The sequence below is a fragment of the Pyrgilauda ruficollis genome, unplaced genomic scaffold (genome assembly GCF_017590135.1).
Source record: "Pyrgilauda ruficollis isolate IOZ18807 unplaced genomic scaffold, ASM1759013v1 scaffold310, whole genome shotgun sequence".
NCBI classification, from domain to species: domain Eukaryota; kingdom Metazoa; phylum Chordata; class Aves; order Passeriformes; family Passeridae; genus Pyrgilauda; species Pyrgilauda ruficollis.
In genome coordinates, this window is record NW_024524490.1 from 46,009 (window position 1) to 58,432 (window position 12,424).

The window sequence follows — 12,424 nt, forward strand, 5'->3', positions numbered from 1 at the left end:
TATGAAGAGGGAACATATGAATTTACAATTAATTTTGATTGATTTGGATACTGAACTGTTCAGGTATTTGACAAACCTCCTTTAAAACCAATGCACCTGAAAAGCTTTCCAGAGCATAGTTTAGCTAGATATTTCTTACCATTTCATTACAAACAATCACAACACTGACAGCTTAATACAGAAAAAAGAACCCCTCCCCCCCAAAAAAAACCCCAGACCCTAAACAAACAAAAAAACCCCACCAATCCAACAACAAAAAACCAAAACCAACAAAACCAAACAAAATGAAACCAAAAAACTCCCACAAAACCACAAACCAAAACACATATCTAAAGTATCAAAAAAGAGAGCACTAAATGCAATAAAATTCCCTTTCCCCATTTTTACATTCTGAATAGTGACTCCATCAAAATTTTTTATTGAAACATGTACGTACACTGATTTTGTTTCATAACTGTGACAAGAAGTCCTGAGTTGGTGGGGAAAGGAACAGTCAAAAAAAGCCTGAGGGGGGAAAAAGCTGATTTAATAAATTTACAACAATTTACAGCCATTAGTTTGTGTTTCGCTTTTTTTATTTTTTTTTTGTTTGTTTTGTAAAAAGGAATTGTAACTGATCACAAACAGGAGAAATTCTGACTATTTTACAGTTATAGGTACAGAATTTAAATATTCAAGCTTGTGATGAAAAGCGGCAAGGTGGTCGCAGTGTACAGTGTAAACAAGTAGCTTTGGAAAGTGAACAAAGTCCTTGAGAGTTCTTTACTAAGAAAAAAAAAATATTCTCCCCATTCCCTCCTGAAATATGAGCACAGGTCAGTGTTTAAAAGTTCATTTACAAACATAACTTAAAACATTATCAGCCTCAAACCACCTTGACATGAAGAGTGTTATACTAAGATCCAGTCTGAAATGGGCAGTGTTGAGGTCCCTGTAAAAGTAAACATCTTCCATTTCTTAAAAAAAAGTGCCACAGCATTTGCAGCACAGTGCAGCATAAACTTTAAATACAAAAATATTTTTCTTCTGTTGGGATAATAGACCTTGCATCCTGGAAAGAAGTAACAATACTGCTACTGATAGAATATCCCGTCTGTATCTTTCAAGTCATGTAAGGCAATTACTGTGTTAATTTACTGTATATGGCTAAAAGAAGGTCCAGAAAATATCAGTCTTTGTTATGTTTTCCGGCTACTCCATGTATGTTCAGGTGTACTTTTGTGATCCGATGAATGTTCAAATGGAGATCTGTGACCGAGGGGAGATCTTGAACCATAAGGAGACCTCTGATCTAGTGGTGACCTTGGGCCACTACCTGAAGCTCTGTGGTCCATTTGCCAGTCTGAGTGGTACCTGTAATCTCTGGGAGATTTATGATGGCTATACTCGGAAGACGAACGGTGATCTGAATGTATCCTGTGGTCTGAATGCGAACGGTGATCCAAATGAAACTGCTACTGATAGAATATCCCGTCTGTATCTTTCAAGTCATGTAAGGCAATTACTGTGTTAATTTACTGTATATGGCTAAAAGAAGGTCCAGAAAATATCAGTCTTTGTTATGTTTTCCGGCTACTCCATGTATGTTCAGGTGTACTTTTGTGATCCGATGAATGTTCAAATGGAGATCTGTGACCGAGGGGAGATCTTGAACCATAAGGAGACCTCTGATCTAGTGGTGACCTTGGGCCACTACCTGAAGCTCTGTGGTCCATTTGCCAGTCTGAGTGGTACCTGTAATCTCTGGGAGATTTATGATGGCTATACTCGGAAGACGAACGGTGATCTGAATGTATCCTGTGGTCTGAATGCGAACGGTGATCCAAATGAACCCGGCCATCTTTTAGACTCCCTTCCAGGCTTGACCTGTGGTCTCTGCTCCTGTAGTCATCTAACTTCCTATGTTTACTATCACTGTAGTATCTAAAAAATAAGAACTTATTTGTATTAGCGTTACTGGTAACACATCAAGAGCCACAATTATGTAAAATTGACAGAACTGCATTAGAGAAAGATAATTGTTGTAATTTTGTGTTACTCAGAAAAGATCGTTTGGTGCTTCCTATAAGCATGACTACAGAAACACAAAGGGAATTCTGACCAGATTTCAAAATTGCTCACCTGCTGTCTTGTTTGTAGTGATCCCAGTCTCTGTGATCTTTTCCATTGCTGAAGGCTGAATAGGGCCTTTTCCTGGAGTCATTTTTCTTGTAAGCATCTCCCTGATGCCTGTCCTTATGATGATCGTGGTATTGTGACGGATGTCTATCAGAGGAATAGCTGTCCCTGCTACTGTCATCATGGTTTGTATTCTCCTTCAGTCTTTCCACATCTGTGTAATAAAGCAGAGGTTAAAAGGAAATATCATAACATTTTTACTTCACCTAATTCAAACAGCACTTCTACCTGTCAGCTGTAAACCAGTATGAAATGGACATAATTTAAGAAACAAGATCTAAATAGCTGAAAATCAAATGCACTGATGCCAGTGAACAGAAGAAAATCTTAGATTTAAGAGGAAAGCAAGCTAGAATGTAGATGCATAGGACATGGAAAGTGAACTTCTCAACCTCTCCATCCAGTCTATGAAGCTGAGTGTCCAAATGGGCAGTGAGTAAAAGGTACGTTCAGTAGAGCAATTTTAGATAGAATGGCAGCAACTTGCTCTCTAAGAAGGGATACAATTAGTATGAGTAACAGTTTTAAAGAAACACTTTGTTAGCAAAAATATTTCAGTGGTATACCTAAAATTCATGATTGTTGATTTTAAGTCCATGACAATATACTTGGAAGTTCAGTAACACAAGATTAAATAAAGCACTACATACAAAAAGGCAGCTGTGGGAACATATGGGGAAAAAAATCAGTGTTACTGATAACAACAAAAGACAGCCCCTGTAATTAACGACAGGCCCTGTCAGACTGTGACTGACTAATACATTGCTTTCTTTCACCATAGTGATACTGCGACAGCTACAGTCTCAGGCTTTCCGAGAAGTTTACAGGTTTTAAGTAGACCTCTTGCCCACTCCAAAATTTAACACAAAAATTGTTTTTTTTTTAAAGGACGCTCAAATAACCTCGTAAGTACCAGCTTCACTCTTGGATTTCACCAGCAAATTAGTGAAGCTTTTAGAATTAGTCTATAAATGTAGTATTAACCGTGTGGAAAACAGACCCAGAAGATGTGTGAAATGAAATAAACATGAATACTTAAGATATTTAATGCAAGAATATACTTAAAAGTTTCTTACCTGGATTTCTAATTACAGGTGCATTCACATGACCACTAATATTCTGATCGTTGTGCTGCTAAAAAAAGACAAGTAAATCCCGAAGTTCATTTGAATACATTAGAAAAATACCCTATCAAAAGAGACTACTATACTGCAAACACAAATACTAACTTGAAGTGTATTTCCATGTTCTTTATAATCCTCTATATCTAATAAAACGTATAATAATTAAAATATATATTTTTGTATTTCAAAACAATGTGAAAATGTTACCTGAGACTCTTGACGTTTTTTGATTGCATGTTTATACAGTTTGTGCAGCTTTCTGGCATCAAATTCTGTAAACTTAGAGACAAAAATCCACAAATTTCTGAGGAAGAAGAAAAGAGAAGTTGTAATTCTTCTTTAAATTTATTTTCCCTATATTATGTAGCAGAACATGGATTTGACTGAAATTATTTGAATCTCACTTCAGTAAACCTGAAATACTATATAACTTACACAGTATTGCCAAACTACACAAGAAATTTTATGCAGTTGCAAATGAAATATTTGAAAGATTGATTCCTTTAACAATTTTTCACTTTTTAATATTTAAGTACTTCAGAGCGTGAAGTGCATGGACAATAGTACTAATAAGAATTGTTTAATTTTTGTGAAATGCTTATTAGAAGCATAGCTATCAGTTTATATATATCTTCTAAAAATTTGTTTTAATTCTGAGTATTTACCAGTCTGTAAATTAAAAAATTTAAGTACCTAAAGGAAGTAAAAATGCTTTAAAATGTGAACTTTCTTACAGCATAAGACACTTGATACAACAAACGTCACTGTATTAAACCATCAGCAAGAGAAATTTTCCACAGACTTTGAAAGTCTGGTTAAGGCTTTTGAAACCAAGTAAGAGCTGTGAAAGAGGATGGAAGTCACAGGGTAATAAATCTGTGCCAAATCTCTGCTTGAAGGAACCAAAGAAGAGAAAATTAAGTTTTTTGCTGTCAAGATGCCAAAACTCTGAAGAAAATTTTTTCTTCCATGATCACAGGTGAAGTTTTTTAACGGATACTAATTTTTTTAGTAATAGAAATATGCAGGCTTAGAAAAGTCTACAGAATAACAGTGTTCAAAAAATTGTGGAGGTTCACAAAGCAACAGTATGCTCCTTCACTGTGATTATTTAAACATAATTTCTGTCCAGAAGTTGCACTAAGTAGGCAAAAACAAGTGTGTCTAATGAGACCATCCTAACTTAATATAAACTACACTACTTCTTATCAAATGTAGCTGAAATAATTTTATTTATCTACTCATAATATCATAGCATTATTACGAATAACAGCTCTATTACAAGTTTCCACTTAAAATAATAAAAAATTTACCAAAACCTAAGACATGGATCTTGTTTTTGTATCTCAGACCACCTTACTATTTTCAAGTAAAGGAAGTAAAATCAGCAGAAGCATATTACACTAACAGAATTCTTCCAGAAAATGCAACACTTAAGAATTTGATATATATAATCTCAGGATGTATTTTCAAGCATAAAGACATTAACTGAACATTCCGACAAAAGTAAGTCAAATTGCATTAAGAACTTATCACTGAAATACAACACCAGTATTTTTTCTTAGTTGTTTTTATACTGCCACCTGATATAGATGCAAACTCTTCCCTCACTTCTGAAGTTCATCTGAGTACATTATGATAAATACTTGTTATCAAGTAATAGTTAATACATAATATGCAATTTCATTTTAGAGTACATTTAAAAAAAAAGAAAGAACTCTACAACTTGGAATCACACATTCAACACAATTTTAGAACTGCGTATTTTCAATGCATAATTCAATCAGAATTATGAAAAACCAAAATGACCTGAAGTTGAAAAACCAGATCTTTAAAGGTAAGAATGGTTTTGACTAAACACAGTGACAGTGACAAGTCCCCAGCATGTACTGTCAGTGTTAAGCAGAGAGATGTCTCCACCCTCTGGACAAATCAGGTCAGAACAATGTATAATCACCTTTTAATAGACTCCTATTTAAAACAGCAGAAAGATACAGGAAAGGGAGAAAAATAAACAGGAGAAATAACTAAAACCTCCTCTTCTCAATGGAATCAATTGTAGATTTCCCTTTTTCAAGTAAAACCCAAGAAAATAACTTACTTTCTCCACTGTTTAATTTGTTCAGGATTTGTGTACTCCTTTAGACATTCAGTAATATGATCCCCAATTTTGATAAGACACTGTCTAGTATGTTCCAGCTGTTCTCTTTCAGAAAGGCCCTTCTCTGGTCGATCAAGCTGTTTCAATGCTGCCTTGACAGGTCTCATTCTTTCTTTGCACTGTAAAATGGAAAAAACGAATGTATAGATTCAGAAGAGATTTTTTTTTCCTGAAGTTTTACCACCTTTTACTGTGATATATAACCACAGGTGAAGACAGTATTGTTAGAAGTCAAATGAAACACAAGACTTCCTCAGAGGTCTTAAAAATATTTTCCATGTTCCCTTTGGAAGATTATCAATCCAATTGGAAATTCACTTCTCTATGAAAGCATCAGATTGTATAAAATACATATATCAAGCTATGGAAGGTGCTAATGTGTATATCTCAAGCACCAGCAGAGCTGGATAGCTGTGAGGCCACTTTTTTTTCCTGTTCAAAACCCTACAACAGAGGGTTTGTTGTAGGGTTTACACTTGGCATTCAACAAAGGATCAAAATTGCTTCTCTGAGCATTTTTTAAACCTCATTTCTTTGCAGATATTAACAGAAGTTATGCTAACTGGAAGAAAGCTAGTTTGCATATAGCACCATAAAGGTTGGAAACAACCTCCAAGATCATGAAACCCAACTTTTGACTGAACACCACCCCCACCATCCCAACTGAACTATATCAAGTCCCACATCAGCTGTTCTTTTGAACACTTCCAGGCATAGTGATTCTATTTCCTCTCTGAGCAGACTGTTCTCTGCTTAACAACTCTTTCACTGAAGAAATCTTTCCTTACATCCAACATAAACCTTCCCTAAAACAATTTGGGGCCATTTCTCCTTGTCCTGTCACTGGTTCCCTGGGAAAAGACCTGATCCCCACCTGGCTACAACCTGCTATCAGGCAGCTGTAAGGTGTGGTAAAGTCTCCCCTGATTCTCCTTTGGGCTCAAAAACCCCACCTCCCTCAGCCACTCCTCGTAAGACTTGTGCTCCAGACCCTTCCCCAGATCCATTCCCTTCTCTGGACTTGCTTCAGCACCAAAATGTCCTTTTTGAACTGAGGGGCCCAGAACTGAAGACAGCACATGAGATGTGGCCACAGAGAATGCCTAGACTAGCCACAGATAAAGGTTGTGCATTCTTGAATTTTCGTATTTTGAAACCAATGTTTTAAAATTAAAACAGCTGGCATGGTTTAAATTGCAGGCACTTAATCATACATCAAACTCCAACAGCATAGTACCCTTGACTGGAATATCCTCCTTGTCATCAAGGTTACTGCCAGTTGAACCTGAACAACATTTCCCTTTGACACTGCCTTTAAGTATGTTTAATTAGACTGCATCTGACCATGGCAAAATGATAAACACCAACCACCTCCTTTCCCCATTCTTCCCCGCTACATGCTACCAAACCTAGAAAAACCAAACAAATACCTGGAATGGAATGAAATGGGATATCACCATTACCAGGTAAGCATCTAGGGACAACTCAGAAAAACTGGGGAAGCTATTCCGTTGCCATCTCATGCCACTAAGTAATTAAGCATCTGGTTTACATATTAAACTTGCCACAGATTAAAGTAATTTTTAAAAAGACAGCTTATAGAGTGCGATTCTTAAATAGAGAAGTGATCAGAAACATATAACTGCACATGGAAATAAAATTATTTTCTGTCATTAGCCACATTGACATATCCACTTGAATCACTCAAGGCCCATGCTGAAAATCACAGGTGAGTTAAGAATAAACCCATGGACAGTAACTGCCATACTCATAAGAATCCTACTGGCGTTCTCACAGCCAGCACCCACAATACACCCAACAGACCTGGCTGGCAAAAACACAGCTGTTGAAATCTGAATGACAAAACAACCACAGCTGTTCAAAGTAACTCACTGATACTTTTTCATGGGCCTCAGCCCTATAAAACTTCACATAAATTGTGCATATACATTTTTCTCAAATGTTGATTCTGTTCTTGTAAGCAGTAGTGATTAAACAGAATTCTTTTGATGTCAGAGACATTACCTCAGCAAGATATTTCTAAGCACTTAAGCATTGTTTCTTCCTGTGTTTACTAACTAAAGTTAGCAATACTTCAGAAGAGAAGTGCTGAATCCTAGTTTTTCTTGCTATCTTACAAAGAAGAAAAGCATATATTATATGATGAAGCCAAGGACTCCATCAATTCCAATTACATTCATTCACATCTGCTCTTAAGAAGCAGAATATGCAAGTGATTCTTGAGGATACATCTTCGGAGTTTATATTCTCAATCTATTAATCCTATAAACTGTTGGGTAGATTTTTTCTATTATCTTCCATATATACAGCAAAAAGCCAAAATAAAACTGCTAGATCAGAGTCAAAAATCACTTTAGTACACTGTCAATAGCATTCATTGATCTGAGACGTAGCAAAAGATCACTTGTGTTACTGTGCCAAGTAACAGTATCAAGAATATCACCAATTGTCCTCATTTAGACTATTAAGTATACACACTAATTTATTAAAAGGTGACTTACCACACTAAAAGTCTTCTGATCTAGCTCTTCAGATTCTTCTGATATAGGAACTGGTTCACTAGATGCAGTAATATGAACTGGAGTGTCCAGCAATGGAATTTTTTTAGGCTTTTCCTTATTTTCGGATTTGATTTCATTTACCTAAGAACAAGATACAAAAATAATTAAGTACATTTTATTTTGGTTCTGTAATTATAATATGGCAATCCCGTAACTACTGCATTCTCTTCAATATATAAGAATAAAATCTATGCTGACATTCAATGACAGTACATTTTACTTTCTCTGTGAAATGGAAAAGGAAAATGGAAAAAAAGAATTTTTTGCAAACATTCAGTCTACTTAAGAGCTATACCACTGAAGATGAACTTCCCCATTTCTAATGCCTGTCCTAGTGATTTCAGGTAATAAAAATAAAGCTTCAAATAACATAAAATACTTTAATGAAATGACAACTAATCAGATCCACAACACTTTTTCATCTCAAAATTATTCGCATAAACCTGGTGGTCCTCTCTAGCACTATGTAAGATAAGTAAACCTAGTTACCTTCTCTTCCTTTACTTCTTTTTCTTTCTGTGTGGATTCTTTTACTTTGTTTTCTCTCTTTTCTTTAATATCCTTTTCTTTTAATTCTTTCTTATCCTCTTTTTCTTTTTTCTCCCTTTTGAAATCCCTCTTATTTTCCTTTGTCTCTCTTTTTTCTTCAGCTTCCTTCTTTATACCAGTATCTGGCTCAGGCTTTTCTTCATTTTCTTTTTCTGCTTTAAATTTTTTATGCAGATGTTTCACTGAAACAGTCTCATCCTGCAATATCAAAACATATACGTCACATCAAACTGGGTTCCTCTCTATACAAGTTTTGCAGCTATCAGATTAAAACACTTTTTATCTGTGAATTTTTTATTTCTGGACATAGATTTATCAAGTCACCTCTTAACTAGAACTGAGTGCAGTTGGTAAAGAAATATGAGAGTTATGCACTCACTTCCTTGATGTGACAAAGCAAGTACTGATTGGTGGAGGCAGTGGGCATGAGAAATTGCACCCAGTTAACTTGGAATAAAGTTTGAATTTGGTCCTTTAAAGGCGTTTAGACTGAAGAACTGAAATCTAAAAGGAAGTATGGTCTTGCAAAACGGACCTGATTCATCAAGACAGTCAAGTGATGGGAGATGTTAGAAGACCTCTGATCTTATTAGCTTTGTCCCAGTCCCATATTAAACACTCACAGAAGAAGGTAACAGAACCCCAACATTCTCTTTTCCAGAACTGTTCATTTTACTAGGCTTTAAAAAAATCTTTAATTACAGACTCTCTGTTATGTGCCCATTTAACTGTTTGGAGGTGAATAAAGTATTACTCACTGCTCTATTATAATATTCACTGAGAAGGTTTGAGATCGAAACTAATATCCTTTCAGACACAGAAAAACATTATAAATAAATAGTTATTATATCACAGATGGAAGAATCATAATCATATTTGAATTTCTTTTAACATACCAGAAAGGCACATACAGAAACTGCTTATCTGTTGCATAAAAACAGAAAGACTGTCTAGTACTTGAACTGAAAAGTTACTTAGAAGAAGTATGAGTTATGAGCTCAACCAGGGCTAGGTTTTAGTGTTAGGTGTCATGGAAACTTTCTAGCAAAAATCCAATGATTTAAAAACTTTCTTGTTAATTCTAGCAGTAAAATAGGTAAGTTTTAAATGCTGCACACAGTATGGAATCGAAGTAGCTAAAGCCAGTAGTTTAGGAAGTTTGTAGTATAGAGTCCAGTTTTCAGAAATGCAATTCTTATTCAGTGTCCAAAAGTACTGAAGTGATGCGTACCTGTTGTTAACAGAGAGGACAGCATGCTAGGCAGTCCTAAAACTGCTTCCCAAAACATCATTAACTCCATCAACTGATGGCAGTGTCTTCTCTTTTGAGTGGAGATGAAGACTAACACTCATTTTTAAAGTAGTCTGAACAATTAATTTGCTTAGTTTTAGGGTCCAGTTGTCACCATTAACATACTGGGAACTGTGGCAACATTTACAGGTCTTAGTCTTACGTTCCTAGCAGATTATCGTAGCTATAAACACTGATTTTTTTTTTTATTGCTGGCTTCACATTTTATTCTTTATAGTGCAATTTAAATACATATACTATAAGAGTGATTAAAAATTACTATTTTTTCATAGATTTATCATGGCCTTTCTAATGCTAACTTAAACTATGTATTTCCGTAAGTAATTTTAGAAGAAGCTGACACAATGGCTTGTTTGCTTTAAAACAAGTAGAGAGTATTTTATTGATTATAAAATTGCAATGACTTATTTCAACTGCTTTCAAAATAGCTGTGATATGACCCTAAATTTTATCCAAATTTTTATGTCTAGTTATTTTGCTCTGTAATAAGCAACAAAAATAAAAAGACACAACAAAAGCATAATACCAAGATTAATAATCAGAAGTAAAAAAACCCAACAAGGTTAGTCTTTCTGAAAAATGAGACCCATGATGTATACATGAGCATTCATATGCAAGTCTTGAAATACAATTATTTATGCTACGTATTCTAACTGAGCTTGACGACATTTTTCTCAGCCTCAATAAAAAAGCCTTTACCTTAAGAATCATTACTAGCAGTAGTAGTAACACATGAGCAAAATCCAGTAGTTTTACAAATGTGATTTGCAATTCTAGCAAATACAGGGCTAATGCTTTAAAAAAATGTTGAAACTGAGCAATGTCACTACTAATTAGACTATCATATTTTAGTAACTATTTGGAAAACTCATAATTCCTTATTTATTAGTTTATCATTAAACTGAAATAGATACAGTCTTCCATGTGCTTGTACTTAGGCAACATCAGTTGTAGTGGCCACAGGAAAAGGATGACATTCAGGTATTTTAATTTTATTAAACTGAGCAGAAGATGAAATACAAATTGACACTAACAGGAAGAACTGAATGTATGGTGAGTATCTTTACTGTGTGAAAGATACTCACCTTGTTATTCTCATCATCATCATCTTCATCAGATTTTTCTGAGGGTTGTGAAGAATCACTTTTTATTTCTTCTTTTAATTTTGCAGCCTTTAGCACCTTATTCTTCTTAGTTCTTGTTTTCCTCCTCTTTGAGTTGCCCTGAATGCAAATTGATCTCTTTAACCATGTCAACAAGCATCCTTGCACTATATTTGCAAAATAAGATTTGGTTTTACATTAAAGAGGGGATTCCTTTTATTTTATATATAGCCACTAATGACCACCACTTTACTTAGGACTGGAGACAGAGCTTAGTGCAACAGTAGAGAATACACACTAAGAGAACAGTACAATAAGAAACTTGCAATTAATATCCTGAGTTTGTCTTATGTTCTACAATTAGGAGCAGAGTAATACAACACAAATAAAAAGTGCAGAACTAAAAAATGAAAAGGATCAGGTGACATGCTGTTGTGATGTGTTTTTTATTAGTAGGTTTATTGTTTGATTTGTAATTTGGTAGTTTCCTTATGCTGTTTTCCATTTTGTTCCTGCCTTTTCCCAGAACTTTTGTCACTTTTCCTGTTGTTAGATGCTAGCTTCTATTGCTCCAAACTCTGTTAGTTTACTGAAACTGTTCTCATCTTCTGGGATTTTTATTGGTTTATACATTGTATTCCCCGCCTGGTTTTTTACTCCCAATTCTCCTGATTTGTTGAAGATTGTACCCTCCCCTGAGACCTGCCCCCACATACAAGCTCCTGTCTGCCCCCTGTTCCTGGTCCCGGGAGGCAGAAGAGGGGAAGTTTCACCATCAAATAAAGTTACCCCGGGACCTGTATACTGCTCTGTGTTTTACACTGCGCTGTCACTGGCACCTGGGATTCAACAGGGTTCAAGGGGGAATCTGCCACCCCCCGGCTCCTGTCATCAGCTAGCCGGGAGGAGGAGTGGCGGTTGGCGCTCCCATCGTGGGGCGAGATAAAGATCATTTATGAGCTCTGTTTATGACTCTAAGATGAGCTCAGCGGTGAATTTTAAGGCTCTCAGACTTTCCCACCTTTCCTGCTGACCCAGAGGCGAAGGAAGAAAGATCGTTAGAAGGTCTGAGTCCAGGAATTGGATCAGGGCTCTGTGCAGACAGCAGAAATAAAGCTGCTGGGCTCCTGCAGCAGGGCAAAGTGCTTGCACTGGGACAAGCACACCAGGGGCCCACAGTGGCCACGCCCACAGCCTTGGGAACAGGCTTTGAAGCACCGGGAACACCTAAGTCCCTGGAAGTGGCGAGCGGAGAAAGTCCCCAGTCTGCCAATGATCAGAATATTATTCTCAGCGCAACCCTGGCGAGAAGTGGAACTGCCGTGGTGGTCCAACAGCGTCACTCGCCCGGCAGAAGAGGCTGGCTTGGCGGATCTCCACCGTCTCTCGCCTCCCAGAAAATATCGGCCAGAGGC

At 36.2% G+C, this 12,424-nt stretch overlaps 1 protein-coding gene across 1 annotated transcript in view; it reads right to left on the reverse strand.

Annotated features, from left to right (window-relative positions):
* Window positions 1-395: 395 nt before the first annotated feature.
* CHD1 (chromodomain helicase DNA binding protein 1) overlaps window positions 396-12,424 on the reverse strand; it is a 57,718-nt gene continuing 45,689 nt past the window's right edge. Inside the window, exons 30-38 of the mRNA XM_041474193.1 lie at window positions 10,992-11,129; window positions 8,535-8,792; window positions 7,986-8,126; window positions 5,404-5,582; window positions 3,510-3,606; window positions 3,255-3,312; window positions 2,122-2,332; window positions 1,547-1,923; window positions 396-1,165 (exon numbers count right to left, since the gene is read on the reverse strand). Of these exons, the coding sequence (XP_041330127.1) occupies window positions 1,560-1,923; window positions 2,122-2,332; window positions 3,255-3,312; window positions 3,510-3,606; window positions 5,404-5,582; window positions 7,986-8,126; window positions 8,535-8,792; window positions 10,992-11,129 (1,446 nt within the window). The 3' untranslated portion in view covers window positions 396-1,165; window positions 1,547-1,559. The remainder of the gene's footprint in view (window positions 1,166-1,546; window positions 1,924-2,121; window positions 2,333-3,254; window positions 3,313-3,509; window positions 3,607-5,403; window positions 5,583-7,985; window positions 8,127-8,534; window positions 8,793-10,991; window positions 11,130-12,424) is intronic.